This window comes from Callionymus lyra, chromosome 2 (genome assembly GCF_982586985.1).
Source record: "Callionymus lyra chromosome 2, fCalLyr1.hap1.1, whole genome shotgun sequence".
Taxonomy (NCBI): Eukaryota; Metazoa; Chordata; class Actinopteri; order Syngnathiformes; family Callionymidae; genus Callionymus; species Callionymus lyra.
Window position 1 is genome coordinate 41,510,072 of NC_141819.1, and position 25,812 is coordinate 41,535,883.

General features: G+C 36.9%; 1 protein-coding gene across 4 annotated transcripts; it reads right to left on the minus strand.

Annotated features, from left to right (window-relative positions):
• Nucleotides 1-4,165: 4,165 nt before the first annotated feature.
• Nucleotides 4,166-25,011, minus strand: nek1 (NIMA-related kinase 1). 4 transcript variants are annotated; one of them, XM_087785289.1, is made up of 37 exons: nucleotides 24,956-25,011; nucleotides 24,252-24,496; nucleotides 22,937-23,085; nucleotides 22,767-22,863; nucleotides 22,123-22,220; nucleotides 21,391-21,474; nucleotides 21,244-21,311; nucleotides 21,078-21,164; nucleotides 19,980-20,034; nucleotides 18,377-18,577; nucleotides 18,227-18,299; nucleotides 17,547-17,698; nucleotides 17,340-17,405; nucleotides 17,048-17,104; nucleotides 16,535-16,582; nucleotides 16,378-16,458; nucleotides 15,615-15,778; nucleotides 15,401-15,526; nucleotides 15,232-15,334; nucleotides 14,205-14,288; nucleotides 13,122-13,205; nucleotides 12,945-13,022; nucleotides 11,908-12,003; nucleotides 11,619-11,816; nucleotides 11,495-11,542; nucleotides 11,194-11,422; nucleotides 11,000-11,119; nucleotides 10,735-10,908; nucleotides 9,910-10,092; nucleotides 9,729-9,834; nucleotides 9,577-9,653; nucleotides 9,286-9,503; nucleotides 8,207-8,370; nucleotides 7,735-8,135; nucleotides 7,274-7,404; nucleotides 6,325-6,457; nucleotides 4,166-4,622 (listed from the first exon to the last, which is right to left on the minus strand). In XM_087785289.1, the coding sequence occupies exons 3-37, from the start codon at nucleotides 23,051-23,053 to the stop codon at nucleotides 4,612-4,614; spliced, it is 4,212 nt and encodes a 1,403-aa protein (XP_087641415.1). In that variant the 5' UTR covers nucleotides 23,054-23,085; nucleotides 24,252-24,496; nucleotides 24,956-25,011; the 3' UTR covers nucleotides 4,166-4,611. The 4 variants fall into 4 exon arrangements, with proteins under 4 accessions (XP_087641415.1, XP_087641417.1, XP_087641418.1 ...); XM_087785291.1 differs by lacking the exon at nucleotides 17,340-17,405; XM_087785292.1 differs by lacking the exon at nucleotides 14,205-14,288.
• Nucleotides 25,012-25,812: the final 801 nt, after the last annotated feature.

The following is a 25,812-nucleotide window of genomic DNA, read 5'->3' on the forward strand; positions in this document are numbered from 1 at the left end:
AGGGCGTGAACTGAATGTTGAGTCTGTCAACAAGCAGCGACTTGAGTTTATGATCCACATTTACATTCTTCAAGCTTCACATGTTCACTCTTAAGGTGAACATTATTCTCAGTGTCGCACCGTGTAAAGCATATACGATATTATGGATAGTATTTTATAAATTCAGTTTGTTTTTATATTATCTATTCTCTGAAAAGGAATTTGTATTTTTGTAGAATTTATAAGTACCACAGTATTTGCTCTTATTATCAGAGAGTATACAGGGACATCTGCTGGTGACATTAAGACAAGATGACGTGCAACACACCACAGTGAATAACACATCTTCAGACTTTTCGTAAACAATTTATTATAAATACACCTAAGCTCTGATTTGATTGTATATTATGTGATTTTTATATTTCATATATTTTCTTAGAACAATAAAAAAGGAAAGAGATTATGTGACATAATCAGTGACATAGTCATAAAATACATCTAAATAAGCTTCTTTTTTATTGTGTATTATTTCCTTTTCTAATACATTTAATTTAGAAATATGTTATAAATGAATCCCCCCAGAAAGAATGGAAGATTTTAATGGCTTAAATGTGTGATTTAATAAAGGTGTTATTTGTCATTATCATTTATTAGTGTTCGTTTTTTATAGTTTTATCTTTATCCTCATGAGGGCCACATAAATACAGTCCGAGGGCTGCAAGTGGTCCCCGGGCCACACTTTGCCCATATCTGGTGTACAGGGACATCTACTGGTGACGTAAAAACAACGCTTTATCTTCATAAATCCCATCATAAATTCCTTCATAAATTTTCTTTTACTCTTGTCAATGGGGTCATCACACACACACACACACACACACACCCCCCCCCCCCCCCCACACACACACACCTGTGGACCATATATTGTGATCAATTAGCTTAATTGTATGTTTAGGAATGTGGGAGGAAACATGAGTGCACAGGAACAGACACAAAGATAGGGACCCAGGTTGTGCTCCAAAGTTTAAACTGGATTTGAACCTGCAACCCCTTCCGCTGAAACCCACAAACCTCAACTACGCGAAGACAAATTTAGAATGGTTATATTTCCCAATTATTATATTCGATCTGTTGTTAAATCTTCTTTCACAGCAAGAATCTTGAATAGAGAATATGGACACCTAGACGGATACGAAATATGTGATTTGTGTTCATGGTGTTTGGAGCAAAAGGGGAAGATAAAAGGGTCTGAGATCAGGGGGCAATAAAGCAGAAGATTTATATGGAGGTGGCTCTCGTCTGTCACTAGTGATCCCAGGAGGGTTGAAGCTTCCCTCAGGTCATATTTCCACACTGTGAGCAGACGAGGATCCTCCCTCTACCTCACCACCAACAAAGACCCCTGCCCTCTTTTATGTGTGACCCCTAACACATTACCACACACACACTCACAGACACACACACCCGCATATATCACACACACTCAGACACACACACAAACACATGTTGACAGGCACAGGCACAGGCACAGACACAGACACACAGTTGCAAACACATATACACACACAGACGCGGACACACACACAGACTAGCACTGACACACACCGATTCAAACACCCTTAGCGCACACACTCACGTGGACAGACACACATAGACACCTACAAGTACACAGACCCACACACACCTGGATATATCACACACACTCACACTCACTTTCACACACACACATAGTCACTCACACACTCACTTACACATCACACACACTCAAACACGCATATCTGGACAGACACACACATGTAGTTGCAAACACATACACACACACACACATACACACAGATGCTGACATACACAGATTCAAACACCCTCAGTGCTCACACGCAGACACACACAGAGTCAGCTATTACATTTTCTTGATATATTAATTTCTAAACCTGATTATGAACCAGTTCTTCTCATCAGCTAGTTTGCAGACGATGCTATAATTCTATAAAATCTTGTTAGATCCTGATTTGTAAACCATATCTTATAGAATTGTTCTACCTGAGGTCAGAACACACACGCACACACACACACACACACCCCCACACACACACACACACACACACACACACACACACACACATTTGCACAATAGCATGAAGGTGACAGCTGTGATAATACCTATAAATGGGGACGACAAATGGGGGCGCGTCACATGTCCCAATTACTATGCAGAGATAAACAATGAACGTTGACCTCCTTCAGTTTAATGCCATAAATAGACCATTAAGAAGATTGCATATGCAAATGTGACAAATCCCAAAACAGATAACTGCCGTATCGACACATTTAATAATTACACATTTACTGAAATAAACAGTTTCATATTGGCCATAAGAGGGTAACACCTTGAAAGTATCAGTCATAAGGATATTGAATGGTTGAATTTAACATTAAAATGTTTAAACTTTAAAAAAAAAAATGTTAATGTTGTTTTAACCCTTGTGTCATCTCAGGGTCAAGGTGGCTGGGTCAAGGGCTAGAAAACAACAACTGTGTTTGTGGTATCCATTGTGTTGCTTTTGTTTAATTTTGTTGAAATAATAAAAAAAGTTAAAATTCATTATTTTTGAACTCATAGTATTTTGAAAAGAATATTGAAGTGTTGGTATAATAGTGCTAGCAGACTATAGCAAACGAGTACAGAGCTACTTGATCCAACTTTCAGCCAATTTAATTATTAAATAAAGAAAATAAAAAAAACCTTTCAATATAGAAATGATTAAATTCAATTATTATTTTATTATTATAATTAACCACTTTTTAAGAAAAAAATGCTTAACATTAGAACATTAAAGTCAATCATTCAATATCTACTGCTATAGTTCCAAACAAGAGGGAAGGGATCAAATTAGATAAGATTTTAAAGTGGCTCAAGATACCGCAGCAGATAACAAGTCAACAATCTCAATATTCCCTTGTTTAGAGCCATGGACCCTCAGAAATGGCTTTAAGAAAACAACAGAAAGTGGAGAGACCACCCACGCTTGACACGAAGCAGCCTCCAAGAAATCCACTGATACGGAACAACAAACTTCCTCAACACAGACACTGACTGAGTTTTGTTTTGTGGGCGACTCTTGTGTTTTCAGCAAAAGTCTCGCTCCTCTTTCCATCATATCAACTAAAAATTTAGCCTCTTCAATAATTTGATGCAGTGGTGTCTTACTCACTCGCACAAGGCCAAAATGTGGGTCACGGGCCGAACAAACAATAACTGGTCGTCCTCTGATGAGATAGATGAGTGTGATTTTAGACTTTTTAAGGTTTATTAAATGATACATCTCATATATATACAGGTCACTTTTCATTTCCATCTTGTTTTCTGAAGTATTTCAATCCATCCCGAACATTCTCCCTCAGTGTTTGCTAACAGGTGAAACTCAGTCGGTGTGCATATTTCATGATGATTAATCAGTTAAGACTTACATTTTGGGAATTTTTATTCAAAGCGAATGAGGGGCAAATATGTTTTATACTTGTCATTTAATGCATTTAATGATATTTAAAATATTGTAATGTAGATAGTGATTTATTTTATAAATGTAATAAATGCACTTAGAATGTATAAATAACAAAAATACATTAATTTAATAATTCTTTATGTAAAGAAGGTGCAAAATAGGTAATGATTTAATGTTTATTTTATAAACATTTAGTTACAAAATAAGCAACAATATCTTGATCAAAAATGCATTCGAATTAAATGAATGAAATATTCTTTAAAATGTAAGACAGTACTCAAATATGTTGTCTTTTAGGGTTAAAAAATGTAATTAAAATAAATGAACGAAATAATTCTTAAAAATGAGAAAAGAGTATCAAGTTACTTGATCAAACTAGTTGTTGATGGTAATATTGTACTAACAATTTTATATTGAATAAAAAAAAAAATCAAACTGTGGAACCACTCGTTATCTCAGGGTCAAGGTGATCCGAAGGCTCGAAAACAAATGTGTTTGAGGTATCCCTTGTCTTTATTTTCAGATCTTCGGGTTACTTAGACCCTGAGATAACACAAGGGTTAAATGCTTAAAAAAAACAACAATTAAACAATTTAAAAGTTTGAAATTCAACTGATGGCACCGATATCCTTTCACAGGAAAATCATCATTAAAATCCATCAGAAAGAAGCAGGACGAGCATCCATAGTGAATAAAAACTCTTTATTTGATGAACATATTTACAAATACAGTCATAGTTAGTCTATACATGATTGCTTAAAATATTAGTGCAGTTTTCTCAACATCGACACGATTTACACGTTACAATTTCCTCGTCTACAAGAGCCTCACTTCTTCAGGAAATGAAAAAAAAAAAAAAGAGTTTGGAATGTTAAAACGGTACAGAAGGTAAGAAAGTAGGAAAGAGAAACCTGAGAGTTTTCCTGAGGAAGATGCAGACACGAGACTTTAGGAAAACAGTGCGAGGAAGCATGCATTTTAATGTCGAGACGTACTCGGTCGCTCACTTTACTTTTGAGGTCAGCAATAACCTCGTCATGCACCTGAACCACTGACAGATGTTCCTGCGAGTCCTGCCGAGACGTTTCCGGGCCCGGGGGCTTGACTTGTCCATCGGCAGCTCCATGGCTCAGTCGTTCCCTGAACAAACGCAGAAAGAGTTAATGTAAGAAAACATTCACAAACTTGAAATGTATCAAACATTATTTATTTACATTCAATCACTTTTCTGTCTCTAGCTACTTCTGCCGGCTCAGACATTCGGATCTAGTTCCACCTGGGTCTTGGACACGCCCCCCAGGGAACCTTCACCGGCCGACAGACGGTCCGACTCATGTCGAGGGAGCATCAGCAGCTCCACTCCCGGTTCTGTACAGACGACAGAGCTCCTCTAACGTCCATCTCTTGATCACTTGGTGACCAATGCTGAGGACTCGTAGATCTTTCCTTTCTTTCATCCAGACCGAGATTGAACATCTGAGATAAGATCCTGCCTGAGGCCAGTGTTCCATTAGCTGTTGAGCAAAACTACAGCCAAATCCAAATCTTTGCCACAGTGCAGTTGAGCAAATGTTAGAGTGCTCATGAGCCAAACATCATCAGCGTGCCCCCCTCAACATCAACCCCGTCGCTCGGAGAAGGCTGGCTTGAACCTTCCCCGGGCGGGAGTTCTTCATTAAAATGATGAGGATCACGTGTCAAACTCAACTCCCATGATTCCCTTTACACACGGCTCCATTTAGTGATGGCCGATTGGTCGCTACAACACTTTATTTAAATGATGCATCTATGTTGCCATTTCAAAAGTGATCGTTGGCTGTGATTGGTTGGCTGAGCGGCAAAGCATTAAGGTAGCTGTGCAGGAGTTACTGAGAGGGTTGGTTACTCATATGCAATGTCGAGTTGGTAAAAGAGGGACCACTGAGTTAACTACATAGAATATTACATTTGTTGGGCTTGTTACCATGACTCCCAAAACGTTTTTGGCCACTTTCTGAGATAAAGTTTGACACCCCAGCTTTAGATTTTTCTTTAAAAGAATAAAGCGGAAATGGCAACAATTAGTTTCTGACAAAGCCGTTAAGTGGTCGCCTTGTGGCCTGAGAAGTTGCGGGTTCAATCCCAGCTCCAGATAAGATTGTGTGGTTGCGTCCCCAAGCAAGACACTTCACCCCGATTTCTCCTGACTTGCATGTCAAATTAGTTTTAATGAATGACATGAACTGAGATCTTTTAAGGTAATCTTAAAATAATCCATGGATTAATTAAGAAAACAGTTTTAAGATAATATTGAATGAGATCAATTGTTTATTTCAGTCATGGAGATCATTTGAAGATTTGTGATTTGCATAACAGAGCGTCTGGTTCCTCCCCGGAAGGCGGGAAAAATGGACTGAAAGGTTTTATCAGGAGATCATATCTGAGGACCGTTTCCATCCTGAGGGAAACCTGTCAACTCAGAAGTGATAACCCCTCCCCCCTTCTGCCCCCCTCGACCCCTTTTTCCATTTCTGCTGTCAGGAGGAGACAAAAGAGGCGCATACGTTGTTTGTCAGCAACACAAAGCTCTCACAACTTGATGCAACCATAGTGATGCAGAGAAATGCATCAGAACTTGAGCGTTTCTGAGTCGGTGTGAACAGACTGGACCTCGCTGGTCTTCAAACTGCTCTCGTCGCTTCCAACCGAGCCAGCATGAGAGTCATTGTTCAGTCGCTCACACATCAGAGCCACAACAACGTGTAAGTGAGGAGCAGAACTGAGAGGACAAGAACAATCGCACAACACGTGCGGCGGGTTGTCGTGCGAGGGGGCGATCGGTTGGACTGAAGGTGGCGCTCACCTTCTTCGTAGGCACCGTCCGCCATGACGAGGTGAAGGATGTTGGGATAAAGATGCTGGTGCTCCGTTCCCAAAATGTTCAAGACCAGGCTGGACGCTTGATCCATCGTCTCGTCTTCATCCTCATGTATCGCCTCAGATTAACACAAAGAATGAATAAAACATACAATGAAGTGACATCAGAATATTGTACTGTAAATGTTAAGCATTCATTTTAATACATTCATTCATCACTTCTATATTAAAGCTTGAATTAATTAAAACAAATTTAATTCATTTTCATGTTAACACAGAGTTTGATATTGTAATTCCAATAATTCAAAAATACATTTAATAAATTCAATATGTTTAATACTTTGCACTATAACACCAATATTAAAAAAAAATATATATAATTAAAATGATAACAGACAAGATTAAAAGAGTACCAAGCTACTTGATCGAATGTGTTATGTGATCGTTTGGGCGTCGCATGATTGGCTGACAACAAGATTGTTATATTGAATTTGAAAGGCCAAGAATTAGAAAATAGTGAATTTGGAAATCACATTTTTGGATAATTAGAATATGATTATCAAAATATGTATAAAAAAATAAAAAAAGATTAATCAAATTATTCCAAAAAAAACAACAACAAATTAAACAGGAGGTTTTCTAAGTCACTTCTTAATTATTCTAATTAAAAAATAATTTAAAAGGCTATGAATGAGAAAATATTGAATAGAACGGTGGCACTATTGTACCAACATTTTAGCATTGAATTTTAAAGGCTATGAATTGAAATAATATTGCATTCACATAATTAAATAAATATAAATAAATAAGTAATTTAATTGAAAAAAAAAAAAAAAAGGTTAAAAATCAACATAAAAACATTCAAGGTTTCAACCTATTAAAAAGTAAAATCCAAACCTTTAATATTCTGACTTCTATACCTCCATTAGACATACCTTGATTTTTTTGTAAGCTTTAATGAGTTTCTCAAAGCCCATCTGTTGCTCCAGGTGATAACGAAGCTCCTCCAGACGACTGAAGATGCTCTCAGGCTCAGCCTCCGTCTCGTGGTCCTCTTCACTGCCATCTGTAGGACACGTAAAGAAATCGACTCATGAATCTGTGTTGATGTTAAAGTGAAGTAGATGTTTGTCTCAAAATAAAAGTCTATTATTGTAACCTATACAAATGTCAGAGTTTAAGACAAGATAGGGGATATTAAAGATTGAAACCAAAGTTTGGTGAAGGAGAATAATAATAATTAAGATAATTCATTGAAAATTAAAAATGAATAGTAGATATCAAAATCCAACTTCCCGTTTGATAAAAACAGGCAACGGCAGCCAAAATATTTTGGCCCTTAGTGCGATTGTGAAAAAATAATAATAATAAATGTATTTTCTTATATAGCTCTTACCAGAAATCCACTCTTCATGAACCTGGTTTGCATTATTTGGGTTATCTTCTTCCACCCCATTGGTCGACAGTTCCTCGTCATCTGGACTCTCATTGGAACATTCTTCTTCTCCTTGATCTTCATCATCATCATCGTCATCTTCTTCTTCTTCGTTCTGATCCTCACCATCCATGTCCTCATCCTCGACAGCATCATCTTCGTCCAGAACCATGTGATTATCCTCCTGCTCGTGGTCATTTGCGTTGTCGTCACATGGTTCTTGCTCTTCACCGCCCGGATTTTCTGTCGGGTGATAATCCCCTTGTTCTGCTTCAGTAGACTTCTGGATCAAGTCGCTTTCTTCTTCTAGGAGTCTCTCCATGGAGGCCCTGATGTCCTGCAGGTCTTCATCCTCATATGCACTTGAAATAAAACGTTTTGCAGTGAATAAAATAAACAACACGACCACTTTCACAACACAAATTGTCTTTACTCTTCCGTCTCCGACTGGTCTTCTTCCTCTTTAGCGGCATCATCAATGTCTTCCATTTCTTGGTTGTTCTCTTGAGGTGCAGCGGTCGGTTCTGTAGCCTGGGCAGGGAGCAGCTGTTCGCTGTAGACACGACTCAGATCCGGCAAAGAGCAGGTCCGCAGCATCTAGTCACATGTTAAACTTCAATCTTTGGACGGTTATCATGAAGAAAAACAGCAGTCTTCATTCAAGACGTCTCATCTTTTTTAGATTTTATGTTATCTCAGGGTCAAGCAAGGGCAACACAAGGTATACCTCAAACGCATTCGTTTTCGGGACTTTGGGTGACCTTGACCCAGAGAAGACAAAAGGGTTAACAACATTCTTTATTAGTTTGCGTTAGTGATGTTGGTGAGGCTTCATGAAACAGTTGATGAGGTATCATGATACAGTGTCTTCATTTTGAAAGACCACTAGATGTTACTCTCAGTCTGAAGATGATGTGAGGTTTCATTGAATTAGTAGATCAGAGTCAAAGATTATAAAGCAGAGAGTGACATCTAGTGGTCTTTTAAAATGAAGACAATGTACCTTGATAGCTTATCACTAGTTTCCATGTTAACTGCGTCATGATGTGGCGCTATGTTGATAGGATAGTTCAGGCAGGAAATAAGTTAAAAAAGTAACACATCCCTCCGTGACGACGCTCTCACTTCACTTCTTTACAACATTTCATGACTTAGATAATCTTTCAAACATGAAACCAGCCATTATAATTGACACAATTAAATATTTTAATGCTCAGATTCAAAGGGCGGAGCTTGTGACAAAGAAAATGGCCCGTTTATATATTAAATTGCGGGTTCCAATCAGTTGGACCTTCAGAAAATGGGTTTCTTTAACAGTGTAGTTTCAATAAAGTTGTACATGTACTTTTTAATATCAAAGTCAAAGGTCAACAGACCAAAATGTTATATTTGTCAAGAATCACATGATTGAGTGAACTGGATGGTTGTGAGTCCGGGTTAAGATGGACAGTAAGGCGACATTAAATGCATTTTAATGGTCAGATTTATAGTTTTTCTTCTCACAGAACTCACCTTGGGGTTGTTGGCATCAAACATGCCAGTAGAGAGGTCGAAGAGAAAGGCATTGTGGTCTTTTGAACGGACAGGTGAGACGGAGCGGGAGCGAGAGGCCAGAGAGGAGGAGGACTCTTCTATAGAAGACTGAGTTGAAAGAATTCCAAGCGCAGCAGCACGCCGGCGGGCGGGAGAGCACAACTTTATAAACAGAGGTTCCTCACACTGTGCTGGAGCTGCGAGAAGGAAAACGTTTACAACAAAACCTCCATTGAAGAGGGAAATGTTAATTCTGCAGATCTGACTCACCAGCAGGATCTGCTGGTGTTTGTTCAGCAGGAGCGTCGCCATCGCCCACAGCAGAGTTTGTAGCGCCCTCTGTTGGCCTACAGGTCAATTACGAGAGTTATTATTATTCTTGAAAACAAAACGACCAAGAAGGTTGGAGTTTGACCACTCACAGTGGCGGACATGCTTCCTTCTCCCACGCCCCAACAGCCACAGCTGCTTGGTGTGAAACCTGCTTCAGGTTGTTTTCCAAAAGAACCGACTCCAGGTCTGTTGGATCTGCACAAATAAATGGAGCATAAAAATCACCTCACGTGGAGAAATATGAAGCTAAAGGGTTTAAGTGATACGAACCTTGCACTTCAGTCATGTCGGACAAACCAAGCAGAATACAATCTGCTTGGTTTGTCCGACAGATGGAGGGAGACGGAACCCCCTGAACCTTGAGGTGCTGGACTGATAGAGACGCAGCAGTTTCAAGGATCATCTCCTGTGGAGGCATCTTCACTAAGCTGGATGAATCCTGATGAGGCACATCTAATAACACAGCAAATATATATATAAATACAACTCAAAAATCAAACACAAAAAATGTACATCTTAAATCGGCAATATTCAAGTTTACAAGAAAATTAAACATATTTTGTTACCTCAACTGATGCTATGGACAAGAAGTCATTGACACAAACATTTGTATTGGTTACCTCAATTATATATTTAATGCCAATTGTTAGAAACCCCATGTGTTGAAGTGAGTCAAGTGTATATTTTTTTATTATATATACCAAGTTCTTGAAAACACCATAGCATTCCTGACGGCATTGGATGCATCATTAGTGTGTGACAAGCGAAGTTGACATTGCGTTTCTTTCCGCCTTTTTCTCATCTACGTAGTCATTGATGATTTATTGATTTGAAGGAACGCTGGAAGAAAACACATCGGCTTCTAAACTTGACATCTGCATCCGCGTCTCTTTTAAAACGACTCCTATAACTTGCTGCTCCAAACCGGATAACTCCAGGAGACAAAACAATCTTCTCCCTTTTTTACATCTTATTATAAAGTAAGATTTAAATAAGTTCATGGTCACAGCAGGTGACAGTAGTGTATAAGAATGTACAACAATCGACAACTTTGAGTTACAGTTCAAGGCCCAAGGTAGAATTCCATGAATTTACCAGGTTTGGATACATGATGACCATCACCAATGTTCTCCTGCGGCTCTTTGAGAGGTGCAGTTTGATTCTCGTTGTTAGCCTTGTCTCCCTGAGAAATTGGAATTTCAGCCACGTCCTTGTTTAATGTTTCACTTTGCGGCGCTCCCAAGAGAAACACGTCCTCTGCTGTTGGCTCTGAGATGTTACACATTGACAGACCAACATAATCAACATAAATGATTGAATTATAGTCTAAAAATGTACTCCTTGAAAATAAAAATCACACCTCTGGTTATAATGCAAGTGTCCAACAGTGTTTTTTGGGCTAGAACAAGTGGAGGTTCTGGTTCCCACTTCTTCCTGTCTCCATCACAAGGCGGCAAGTCTTCTTGACGCACCGCTGAAGCTAATAAAAAAAACAAAAAAAAAACCCATTCAAGTTATGAGCAGAAGTTAGAGAATAAACTGTGCTTTACTCACTTGTTATAGTACAACAAGTTTCCAACAAGGTTCTTTGGGCAATAGGAAGTACTGGCAGCTCTGACATGTCCCACTTTTTTCGGTCTCCGTTAAAAAAGGCACAGTGTTCCTCGTGTTGCTGCGTTTGCTCCACAGAAAGAGGTTCTGCAGGAGGAGACGACGTATCCTCATCTGGACTCTCAGAGATTAGGTTCTGGTTGAGCCTTTGGAGGATCTGCTTTTTCTCGCTCTGTGAAAAAATGAAAATCCACAATAAGCGTATAAAGAGTTTTTAAATGTCAGAAAGCAACGATAAGCAAACCTGGACAGCAGCCTCGGAACTCTGGAAGGTTTCCTTTAACGGGGTGAGCTGTCAAGAAAAAAAACAATACAATAAAAACCTCAAAAAAGAAGGTCAGAGATTATTAAAAAGTAGAAACACTGACTGCGCCGACAAGCTTCAAAGCAGCGGTCATAGATATTGCAGGGGAAGAGAGCGTGGATTGAGGTAGGGATGGGATTTTGGCGTCTGGATCCGAGGAACTAGGGTGCATAGTATGGCTGTCGAAGGGCATCAAATCCACTACTGCCGCTGCTACTTCTGCTACATTTCCAACACAAATTCTGAGACCACGAACTGCAAGCTTGAGAAAAAAACAGAAGTCCACCACAAAGGCTTATTTATTTGACTACTAGATTTATAGGAATCACTTGCTGCAAGTGTTAATTACGTACATGGTCCTCCCACATTTGCTTCTCTCTTTCCTGGGCTTCTTTCTTTCTCAACTCACACTGCTCCCGGAGTACTGCAGCGCGGGCATTCAACTGTGCCTGGAAACAAATAAAATTAAAATATATTTTTTGGACTTCAGTAACTTCTGTGAATATTGGTTGATTTTTCGAGCAACACTAATAGGAGGGTTTTTATAATAAATGTGAAAAAAAGGTTCAGATTTTGTATTTATAATTATCATTCACATATTCACTGCCTTGATTCATTTTTGTGTTGCAGTTAAACTCCCAGCAGCTAGATGGCAGCAGTCATTACGTCCTCCACAGGCTAAAGAACAATAAACTCCCACAAGACTGCGGCATAGACTGAGGACGAGAGGATACGGTCATCTCCAGCATCTTTAAAAGCTGAGGTTTGGACATATTTTAGTTTCAAAACATATTAAAGTAACTTCAACAAAAATCATGTGGTCTGTAAATTCCGCAACGCCAGAGTCAAGTACTTGACAATTGTGTATCGAATCAAAAGATTCTTGACAATACTCTCTACAAAGTTACTTCATTTCTGCTGCAAAGAGCATGTTTGTTGCTGCAGGTAGATGGAAGAATGAGGGGTTGGAGCTGGGATAACATGTAAAACTACATTAATTATTTGTGTCATTTGAAGCGCTTTTGTTTCCGTTCAGATCAAACGTATCAAACTCAAGGCCTTGGGGCAGAATCTGGCCTATCAAGTCATGTTATGTGGCCCACCAGCTTATTGTCTGTTAGCTAGTTAATGCTAATGTTGATATTGTGCCCTCCAAGAAGTCATTTTTAAAGATAAGATTAGGGATAGAGGCGATTATAACATCAACAATAAATCCAAATTATTTCAAAATGTCCGACCTTATAATTCAGGCCTTCAACCTCTAAGACAGAGAAAGATGTTCCAATTGATATGAATCTAATTATTGCTTTAATCCGAACTATCCATCTAAACAAAGTTAATATATAGTTTTAATTTATTTGCCTGGACAGATTTTCCCATGCAGACTCACCTTGACAGCCTCCATCTTCTTTCTTTTGACCTCTTCACTCTCGTTAGAAGCTTGGCTGTCGGAACCGTCGCTGTCGTACTTTAGGGCCAGCAAAAAGGAGAATGTAAATTTAAACTTTGAATAAAATATAACGGAGGAGAAGAAAGGATGAAGAAGAAGTTTCAAGAATCATTTCACCTTTTCACCCATGCGTTGCGCTTTTTTCTTCTGACGCTCGTTGAAGTTTTCCAGGCGGATTTGCCTCAGCCGGGCCAAATATTCCTGAGGATGAAAGAAGATTTTTCAGAAGCAGAGATGATGAGAGCAGACATGAAACATTCAGGTAGACAAAAACAAAAAAGGTTGCATAAGACGTTCACGTATCAGAGGATTCAGGTACGTTGAGAGATTTTGCATCAAAGAATAGTTGCATTCATTATTAAAATGGAAAAACAAACAAGATTATGAAAGTTTATCAGTGGAATCTGTATATTGAATGATTGAATTTAACATTCAAATGTTGAAACTTTGAATGTTATTATTTTTATTGAAATGCTCTTTAAGCATCAAATAGTTTTTTGTATAATGAAAAATAATCTTTTAATTTTAGTTTGGTATTCCAATAATTAAAAAACATTCTAAATTCAATATTTTTTAATTCATAGTCTTTTAAATTCAGTCTAAAATGTTGGTACAATAGAGCCACCAGACAACACTGTTGCTTTGGAATCCGTTATGATGAATTGACACGCCAGTGCTTTAACATCACCAACATACTAACATTTTGAGATTACATTTAAATGGCTACGAATTAAAAAATGATTGCATTTAGAAAAGTTTTCCCAATCCCAATCATTGGAATTAAAACTAAGCAATTATGCTTAAAAATGTGTTGTCTTCGATCATAAAAAAAAAATTCTACATTTCAATATAGCAATTGTTTAATTCAATTATATAAATAAATTACCCATCGCTAAAAAAAAAAAGAAAAAAAAAAAGAAAGAATCCATGTCAACATTCTGAAAAGTTAAGTTCAACCATTCAATATTCTGATGACACCGATTTATTCCATGATTTTTCATTTGAAGCCGACATGGCGTTGGAGGGGAACATCATGCAGGACGTCTTTGAGTTGCTGGGCAGGATTGTGTGTGTTACATGCATAACTCTGGAGACAAAACATGTGTCCACACTGGACACAAAAACTCAAGCCAAAATGAACCAAACCAGCTGTGCCATGAGTGAGGTGGAGGGTGGGGCTACTAGCCGCTTAGCTCCTACCTCCTCCTCCTTGTTGACTTTGGGTCTCCGACAGCGAACTGAACCACCTCTTGCATAGATTGCTGCCAGGTAATGCCGAGCACCCTGTTTACCATTTAGTTTAACACTTTAGAAAGGTCTGTACACGTGTCTAGTGAATTGATTAAGATTGAACATATCAAATGTTCAGTTAATCAAAATTAATGGATATGACTTACATGACGACAAGAATAGTTGTGTTTGAAAACAATCTCCTCGTAATAAACAGAAATAAACGATTGAAAAGACAAACAAACAAATATCCCCAAGAAGAAAGTACATTGTGAGTCAGATTGACATTTAAGTGGACATACATTCACCATATCAAAAATACAACTTGTTATTCAACTTTAAACATGATGGCCTATCATCAACACAGGGATCTCAAACCTTTTCTTCTCTCAGACCAGTTTAACATTATAACAACGGGACCCCTGATCTAAAACACATTTTTCAAACTCATGGCCCAGGGGCCAAAATATTTCAATGTGCCGAACAAAATGTATATTAACCGGACCTTAACAGGAAGTCTTTGATGATGCCATCTTTTAATTTTTGGATGCTCAACTTTTCTCATTTATCTTTGTGTTTGTTTTCCTTTCTCAAACTAATTTCTTTCCTTTGACATCATTTTCACTCTTATTTTATACATCTTTATAACATAAATTATCAAACCATTTGGTGAATCACATCCATTGACTTGGCTCGATGAATTTGGCCCCCAGGCCTTGAGCTTGACACGGATCTAAAATAGTGTGAAGGCAAACTTTATATGGTCCATCTTGCAGAGAAACAAGCTTTGAGCTCTTGCTGATTAGGTGTTATTGTGAGTTGTATTGTAATAGTTTTGCAGGTCGTTACATTTTGACTGTTTTTTATCTGAAGGCTGATCAGTGAATATAACGTCCACATTAAACCAGTCCAAGGGGCAACAAAAAGGTTGAGGATCCCTGATATGAAATCTCATTCATCAGGTTATTAAACAGATACAAAGACTCTGTGTACACACCTGTTGACCCTCGGCTCGAACTTTGTTAAGCAAGGCCTCTCTTTTCCGCTGCAGAAACTCCTCAACCTGAAAGGATCGCTCGACAGCCATGTGACCGCGCTGCCTGGAGAGAGAAGACAACAATGATAAAACTCATTGTTGAGAAAAGTGAGTCAACTGATCTACTGACCTGCTGATGTGAGCTTGTTTGGAAACATCGTGAAGCCTCTGCAGCTCCCTCTTGATGACATCAGAGTTGACCAGACGAGACGGGCCTGGACCAGGCTCGCCCGAGGCAGCATCCGCAGAGACGCTCCTTAGATAAAATAAAAGGAAAAAAAGATCTTAAATCGCAACGAGGAGGGAGAAACAAACAGAGCCGTGTAAAAAATTTGAGTTCTTACCGAGGGGCTGCAGCTGAGGTTCCCTGCTTGCTTGTTTCTTTCGATTGAGGTTTAACTATGGCTGCAGGGAACTGTTTGAATGGGCTTAGGCTTGGGACAGGGACTGGAGTTGGAGCCTGAGAAGCAGTGACCACTGGGGTCTTCTTTCTAACGCCGACAAAACACTGCAGAGTGACGAAAAAAGGGAAACAGTAGACTTTAGACGGCTTTTGCTCATTTTTCATTCTTTTTTCAATAGTTTGAATATGGTCATCCATGAAGATGTCAATGTTCAAGATAACAAATGTATGCATTTGTATTGTCCATGTACTTGACTTTTGAAACAAAAGTCCAAACATCAGCTTTAACAGTCAACTGTATCCTCTCGCCCTTAGTCGTTGCCAAGATCTTGCAGAGTATCATTGTTCCTTTAGCTGCAGAGGACGTAATGACTGATGTCATCTAACAGCTGGAAGTTTAATAGCAACACAGAAATGGACAAAGGCTGTCAATATTTGCACATTTTTTTTATAAATGGACACAGTACTGATGAATATGGATTAAGTAACAAGAAAAAAAACGGTATTCAAGTGTGTTGATATTTTCCTACACCCCTTCTACATACTCCTGTCATTTAAAATACACACACCACTAACGATAGATTCCCCCCATATTTATGTAAACTAAACCCATTTCTCGGTTTTGGCAAAAACAGGTTTATGAATACACCTATAACATTTACCTTGAGAAGAAGAGATTTATTTGGATGAAATGGAAACATTACCTTCCTCTCTGGACTGCTTCCTCCACTAGAACTCAGCACATGCTTCCAGCCTTGTTCTCTGGCTTGGTTGATGCGATTGATCTATTATGAAAAAACCTCTTGTTTTAAGATGCAGTTCTTATTAACACTACAGTATACAACTATAGAAGGCACAAACCTTTTCTTTTTCATAACGCTTCATTTGTTCTACTTTCAGCACAAGAGCCTGAAAAGGATACAGGAGTTGAGTTAAACAGCCATTTATACAATGTTTTCATATGTGAACTTTGGTGTATTCTCTATTGGCAAGATACGATAGAGGGAAAACTATACAATATATTGTGATACTGTAGTATCGAGGATATATTTGTAGTATTGTCGAGTACTTGACTCTGGTGTTGCAGAATTTACAGACCACATTACTCTTGACGAAGTCGTAACTGCTTTCATTTGATTTAAAGCCAAATCAAAACAAGCTTTAAAAGCTGCTGCAGTCGACTGTATCCTCTCATTCTCAGTCATCGCCGTAATACCGTGGGATTTATAATATATAAAATGTATATATAAAGAATAAAAGAGCAAAATGTGTTTTGATAGAGCAATGTTCAATAAAGATAAGGTATAAAAAAAAATGTAAGTGGATCAATAATTTCTTACACACCTAGCATTCTTTTATCGCTTTATTTCTTACCCTTTCTCGCTTCCTTTCTTTTTCAATAAGCTCAATCCTTTTCCTCCTGGTGCTCTCCTGTGGAAGCACAAACAAAAATGATTCACCAAATCCATCTACAGGCTGCTCTGTGAATGAGCAGGAAGAGGGAAAGACAGATTAGTTTAGAGAAGAGAAACTGACAGACAGGAAGCACCAGATGACCAGAGAGCGAAGCTGGTGAACAATGGAGTAAAAACACCTTCAAATCAGATCACGCATGGAAGGAAGACAGAGGGGAACAGATCAGGTTATTTTGCCTTCTTAGGTATACCTCAAGTTTTTTCCTTTCGTCCTCAAACTGCCTCAGTCTCCTCTGGGCAGCTGCTGGAATAATAGCCTGAGCAACATATGACACTGAGGTTCAGAGTTTACCAACACACAAAGCAACATGACTCACACAGAAGACAAGATGGCCGCACAAAGCTGCAGGTCACAGTCAGAAACATGGAGCATCACAACTGCACCAGAGATGGCTCACCAGCTTTGATCTTAGAGCTGGTTTCCGGTCACTAGGATGCTTGGTCGCATCAGCCACCTTCTTCATGTTTACAGGTACTCCATATTTGGAGGCAGGTGTGGTTATCCTCTGAGATGGAGACACCGACACACACCCAGAGGCAGGACGCTTGGCTGGAGACCAGGAAACACAATATTAATGTCCATTTTGTAAGAAAAACCTAGGAAATATAACACTATACATTTGTCATAACCATCGAGATCAGGGATGTCAAACTCAATCGCACAAGGGCAGTCAATGTCACAGGCTAATAAATACAATGTGTATTGACCAAAAAGAAACCCTCTGATCAAATTTCTTTCCTTTATCCTTCACAGCTTTACTCTTACTGGAAGTATCTGTACAATTGTTCACCTTCATAAATCTTTATAAGTCACCAAACCAACATGAAAAAAAAACTTGTACTCATTTTCCAGTTCTGAACAGAGCATGACAACCACATGAGTGAATGTCATCAAAACCTTACTGGATCCAGATGGTAATCAAGAACACCAAAAATTCCTTATCTAACAATGTCCCATTTATGACATTTCATGAGATCAGAAAACACAGAAAAATATGAGTCATCTGATAATCTCAAAGGTCAAAAATACCCCAGATCGAAAGACTTGTTTTACAAAGAAATGTTAATTCAAACTCACCTGCTAGACCCCTTGTCCCGCTGACCCCTGACTTCTTGTGAATATGGATTGGGCGAAATTCCTGAGCAATGATCTGTAAAAACAAGAGAATTCTGCAGTTGACCACAACCGTGTGCATGGTCTTCTCAAGACATTCATAGAGGTGCATACCTGTGGTGTGAGGAACTTTTCTATCCGACAACAGATGAACGATTTGTCCAGAATGGAGCAAACCGAGGGCCTCTCTCTGGGATTACGTTTGAAGAGCAGCGCCAGTAGAGATCGCAGTTCGTGGGAGTAGTGGATAGACACTGCGGGGTACGTTCCACGGATGATCTTCAGGACAAGGTTTTTCATGTTTCCAGCCTCAAACTAAAAGAAATGAATCAAAACTGTTGGCCAAAATGATTCAACGTGTACATATATGGAAGTCTATCAGTGCAAACAAAATAATGAATTTAACCTTTTTAATGTTTTCTTTCATTTTTGTCTCAATATTTTCTCATCATTATTATAATTGTATATACATAATTACAATTATTTATTTTGAAATAATTTGATTTTATATTGAGAGGTTGATTTTATTTATTATTTTTTTAATAATACAATTTATAAATATTTTAAGATGCATGTATAAATAAGTTTATTTTACACAAACTTTGATTTTTGAATTCAAATCATTTAAAAAAAGACTTCAGAATTTAACATTTTAAAATTCATAGCCTTTTAAATTCAATATAAGAAATGGTGGCACTATTATACCAACATTTCTATATTGAATTGAAAAAGCTAGGAATAAAACAAAACTAAAATTTGTGATGTATGTTATAATTATTTGAATTCAAATATCAAACTATGTGCAAAAATGAATGAATTGATGTTGGGCTGTATCATTATTATACAAACATTTTTAAATCCAATTTAAAAGGCTATAAAAAAAGGTCATATTTCAATAAATACATTATTTAATTTAATTATTCAAAAACGTCATATAATGCTTAATAAACACTAATGCTGTGTCTCAAATCGCATACTAGCGTACTAAAAATACTAACTTTTAGTACGTTAGTGTGTCTCAATTCTTAGTATGCGAAATTTAGTGCGCCATGCATACTAAATTGGCATACTAACACGCCCACAAAACTGAGCATGGTTCGATGGACACTAACCATACTAAACAGCCGCCATTTTAGTGACGTTTTAAACGGAAGTTACGTCATATATAAATGCATATATATGCATATACTTAAATGTGTATTTTCAGCAGCAGTAGGAGGATAAACACGTCTTCGCTGCTGATACCAGCTTAAATATCTCGCGATTATTTAGATTCTCATATTTTTTCTTTATTTCTTTTTCCAAAGTTGCAATACGTGCTGCCAGCAGGTGTCGGCGATAGCGTTCAAACAGCTGCTTGAAACATCGTTAAATAGAAGTAGAAGAAGAAGCTGTCATGTGATTTCCGGTTAGTGTGTAGCTTCAGGGTTTGATTTGAGACATACTATCTGTGGAGAATTTGCGTACTAGTTAGTATGCATACTAAACTGATGCATACTAACTTCTAGCATACTAAGATTAGTATGCGATTTGAGACACAGCATAACATTCCAATGATTAAAAAAAAAAATCTAAGTTACAACCTTTAAAATGTAAATTTAACCATTCAATATTACGATGAAACCGATATACTTCCATAAACATACATCAGTGTTCACTTTTGAAGGAACATCTATCATAGGGTCATGAGTAAAGAGCGTACGTATGAAATACTTACTGCATGCTTTAGCGTGCACATTTCATAAAGAACACAGCCAAGGGCCCAAATATCACTGCAGGTGTGGGGACAGAAGGGAAAGGAGGACATTATAAACGAGACAAGGAGAAATTTAGGGACAGGTTGACGTGCATTCAACATGACTGAAATATATCTTCTTCCTCTAGCAGGGCTGTCCAACTCAATCACATAAGATGACAACATTTCTGATCAGTCCCGAGTGGGCCAAAGAACATGCATGTTTATCAAACTGTCACAAGAAGTATAAGTTGATTGCAATATTGTCATTGTTGATCCATCATAATTATCCCTTTTTTGTCTACCATCAAATGTATTTCTCTCAAGTTAGTTTTACCTTTTATTAGGAAGTCTAGGTATAATTGTACACATAGATAATCTTTCATTTTTTGCATATCAACATAAACATGAATCTAAGTTTATAAAAGGCATCAGAATATTGAACGGTTGAGTTTGAGGGTCACGTGACGATGTGACGCATCATGGCGGATTCCATAGCAACGCTAAGATTTCAGTGATTTGTAGTTTTACAGCTTGATGTTAATTAAAGAGCTACAGTATGCGGATCAATGTTGTATTAAAATAGTCTGATAGGATCGCACGATAACATAATAATGTTATAATAATATGATAATATTGAATTTAAGAGGAAAACAATTTAAAAAAAAAGTGAATTAGAATATCCAACTCTATGTGTAAATGAAAATGATTTCATGTTAGAAATATTTATTTTTTAATTTGATGATTTAAACTAAAACACTGATCCTTTCAATTGTTAAATTATTTATGATTTAATTATAAATAAATAAAAATTCAATGCTTAAAAAAAACATACCATTAAAATAAAAAAAAAGTTTCAACATTTGAAATGTTAAAATCAACCATTTAACGCAGAATGACAATGCGGGCCAGATTAATCTACAGACTGGATTCACTGTCATGTTCCTAAAATAGTTAATTGCAAATCAATAGATGAGCGGATCTATTCTGGAGCAGCCGGGCACAAACAAGTTACATGATACGTTTACATCTGCTGATATCGACTCAAGGTTCTGTGAGACTACAGATGAAAACTGGTACCTTTTGTTGTTGTAGGGTTTATTTTCACAAATCTCTGGTGACAAGTAATAGGGTGTTCCAATGCATGTCCTGGCCAGTTCTACTGTGCTGCACACAAAGAGACAAAGAGACATTTTCAGACTTTCTCCTGATAAATACTTTAAATTAAGAAGAATGTTTTAAAAACCTGTTCAACACCCTTGCGATTCCAAAGTCACCAAGCTGGACCGTCCCTTCTTTAGTCAAGAATATATTCTACACAATATATTGACCACAAAAAACACATTATAGTCACAGATATTACAAATATTCAAGTTATTTGTGAAAACATTACCTGTGATTTGATGTCCCGATGAAGGATTTTTCTGTCATGGACATGCTTGAGTGCTAAACATATCTGCACAAACCAATCCAAAATCTAACCAAAGAAAGAAAGTTTATTTTAGGTTTATTTGAAGACTGATGATGTAAAGACACCAATTACTACTTTAGAAGTATATCAGTGCCATCAGAATATTGAATGGTTCAATTTCAAGATTGTTGGAACCTTTGAAAAAAAAAAAAAAAAAAGCCTTTCAAACTTTTTTTTTTTAAAAGCATTGATTTATTTTGAATAATTGAGATTATTTTCCAGTTCAAAATTTGAATACAAAAACGTATATGTTTGAAAAAAAATTGATAAAAGTATTTGAATATTTTAATTAAATTATTGAAAAAAGAAATCTTTTAATATACAAATTATTGAATTCAATTAAAAAAGCTGTATATCAATAATGGTGGCAATAATATACAAACATGTTCATATTGAGTTTTAAATGTTAACAAAGTTAAACAAATGAAATAATTGCTTATAGAAATTATAGAAGAGAAAAATAATGAACCTTTCAATCATACAAATTATTGAATGCTATTCTTCAAAATATTTAAATGCTTGAACAAACTAAAGAACATTTCAATAAACAAATTAAGATTCAACATTTGAAATTCTACAATTCAATATTTTGATGGCTCTGATATACACATTCAAAAGATGTTCTTGATAATTTACAGGTTCTATCAAACGTACTTGCTCCTCAGGAAACTGAACTCCTTTCTGAGAGTTGATTTTCCTGAAAAGGTCGCCTCCTTCACAGTAGTCCATCACAATATACAGACTGCCCCCCTCTGAAACACACAAGGAAGCCATACTAGGGTGATAACATTCCCTAAGGGATCGCATTTAATTCCTTAATAAAGGATTTAAAAGTAATATTTAATAATAGGTAGATGTAATTCAATACCACTTTATTATACATATATACATACACACACACACACACACACACACACACATTACGGGCGATAAACAGTTTGAGAATTATAATCGGACCTTTTAGACCTCTTCCATTAGGCAGGAGGCTTCAGTCGATCAGGACCAGAACCTCCTGCCACAACAACAGTTTCTTCTCCTCCTCCGATGTCATCTCTTAATCTGCACTATGTAAATAGTAAATCTGTTTTATTTATGTTCAGGACTTTTATTTTAGATTTAATTTCATGTTTAATGCTGCACAAAATATCGAAATAAATTCCTATTAGGCGTTTTGCACTGACAATGGCAATATAAAGAATTGTGATTCATATAAACAGCTATACAGCTACATGTAACATGCTTTGCCCAATTCTGTATTACACAACTGGGTGTAAACATATTGACTGAATCAAAGTTACCTTCAAATGACTCCTTATACTGGACAATGTTAGGATGGCTCATGTTGGCGAGCACTGCAACTTCATTTCGAGATTCCTGTCTCTCTTTACTGGACATCTGTTGACGGAGAAATTAAAAGAAAATAGTGCATGAGATGAAGACACTAAAACCAGATGCGATATTGTCTTACGCCAGAAATGCAGATCTCTTTGATGACATAGTTGTGTCCGTCTGATTTGGATTTTACAAGGGTCGCCCTCCCAAATGAGCCTTGCCCTATTTTCCTAAGCTTTTCATACTTGTCCATGTTTGAGGAGTCACTGATGTGTCATGTTCAGTCTGTGGACAAACAAAGGGTGTTTTATAAAACAAACAAACTCAAAACGACACAGAAAATCCATTAATTACAACAAGAACAATTAACAATGCATTATGAGGTTCTGGCTGATGCCATCAGACAAGGACAAAATATGGGCCACATTATTAACTCGGACTGTTGTAAAACCAAAAGTCTGTTTTCTGCCCCCCCCATCACCCACTTCCAAAATCCTTCGCAGTTTAATACTAGATCACAACAATAATAGAGTTACCCCAAAGAGAAAGGTTGTAAATGTGTAATTGAATTACATTTCATAAAGTATACTAGGGTATAAGCATACATCCCTGTACTATTGTTAAGTAAGTGAGTAAGTAAATTATATTTATATAGCGCTTTTCCAGACCACGGTCACAAAGCGCCTAAACAATACTCAACATAATATTTACTTTAAAGATCAAGACAACGCTGAGAAAAACACAGGAGTCTCAGAGAATCAAGGAAAACCTGCATGGATAAAAATGTCTTGAGATGTTCAAGAATAGTATGTCAAAAGTAAACTTAGATGCAAGTATAATTAAAGTACATTTATGCTACACAGATCTGTGATCAGACACACTATATATATATATATATATATATATATGTTTATATATATAAACCCACACTTATCAGCCAGTGTTGTGAATGTTAGTTCTGCATATGCAGGTTATATTTTTGGAGCATCAGCTAGGAAACAAATCCTGATACGAATGTGTTATTTGGGAGATGAGAATGTCAGTGGTCATCTTACTGGGTGGGTTTGTTTTGGAAGTTATTAATCAAATGAAAAGTGCGTGTGCGTGCACGTGCACTGTTGCTGTCTATCTTTACACAACACTATTTGGACAAATACATAGAAGGACGACATCATATACACGAAAGCAAACCTAACGGTAAGATCCTGTGGCTGTAGCTTCTTTATCATCCCCAGAAGAAAATACATGTTATCATCGTCGTTTGTCAAATTAGCAAAATCCTGTCGAGATATGAAAGCTGAGAACACAGAGAACATAGCTAACCTCACGACAAACCAATACCCGGACAGGAAAAGTAAACATTGAACCTAATAAACCTGCAGTGGATGAATTCGCCGTTATTACTGTGAGAAACTACACTTTGTTAAGATGTTCGTCTCCGGTTCACTCACCATTAGCCAGCTTAGCTCTGTTCTTTCTCACTAGCTCTAGCGGTTCCATGACCAACTGCTTGCATTCTTATTGGTCACGTTCAAAGATGAGGCTCGTTGATTGGTGCATACGAACGTCTGTCATTTTATTGGACTTGTCAGTTAGAGGCTCCGCCCACACTGAGGTGGTTGCTGTGGACGTTTTCCATAGCAACCATAGCAACCGACCACAAACCAGCCTGGACGGTTTCAACAACACTTTGGCTCTGAAGCAGAAGAGAATATCATCAAAACTCACAAATGAATTAATTGAACCAAAATCATTAAAATCCACCAATATGCATGGGTCTTCTATGCATGTCTTTTGGATTATTATATAAATAAAAACAAATATTATTTAAAGGTGTCTTTTTGGACACCAAAGGCCACATTGAAACACAATTTAAAGAAACGCAATAAAACATTTTTTGGTTTTAATACATTGTGAAACATTGAAAGGAATAAACACGTTTTGTAAGTCAATTTATTTAGATAGTATTCTTAATAAAAAGGGAAAATCCTGAGTAGGCAGAATAAATATCTAAATATATTATTATTATTATTATTATTATTATTAATAATGTTGTTGTTGTTCATTTTGTTCTTTTCTATTTAATTAAATTACATTACATTTGAATTTCATACAAAAGTGTAAGTTCCATAATCAGCACCTCTGTCATCAATACCTTTTGGATAATATCAATTTCAAAACGAAACAGCTCCTCACTGTAGATCAAGAATGGGACGGTACATGAGGCAGTAAATAGAGCTTTCTTATTTTGGGTTTTATTTATATACTTGGGCAGTGAAGCAGCTGCAGAACTTTGAATTTTCCAAAAGTAGTGTCTTACTGGCCGTTGGGAGAGTATGATCAATTAAAGTCACACGCCATCAAAGACACAAACATAAACACAAAAGACAAACCTCAGTGATAGATTGTTAGGTATCTATCTACCTTCCACCAGTATCTTTTATTCATTATGTTGAACTGATAAGGTTATCTGACAAACGCTGATGATACATGTTAAATTACCATTTATCGATCGATACAAAATCTGTTTTCCTTAACATGAAACCTTCATCAATAATTTAATGTTATATTGATGCAAACAGGCACAAAAGAGCTAATTTAAAGTTTACAAAAATGTTTTTTTTTTTACAAAAACAGAAACTTTTCAACCAAATTACAACAAAAATCCACAAAAATAAACTACATTCTTGTTTAAAATATTTCTGTTTATAAAGAATTAGCTTTTTACTTTGAATGCGTTTTATACTTTCAATATAGTTTTTCAATTACAACAATTTGAAATGCATTTTTGAAATTAATATTTGAAAATATGATGTTTTGGAAGGATGATGAAAAGGTTAATAAGACAAAAGATGCTTATTATTTGTATTTTGTGTTGATGATTATCAGGTTAGAACAAATTGGAATTAAACAAATATATTGGTTGAAAAATAAATATTGAATGTAACTTTTTGTAATAAAGCAGGAAAACTACAAATTAAAAGAAAAATTTAAAAAAGTTACTTTACTATG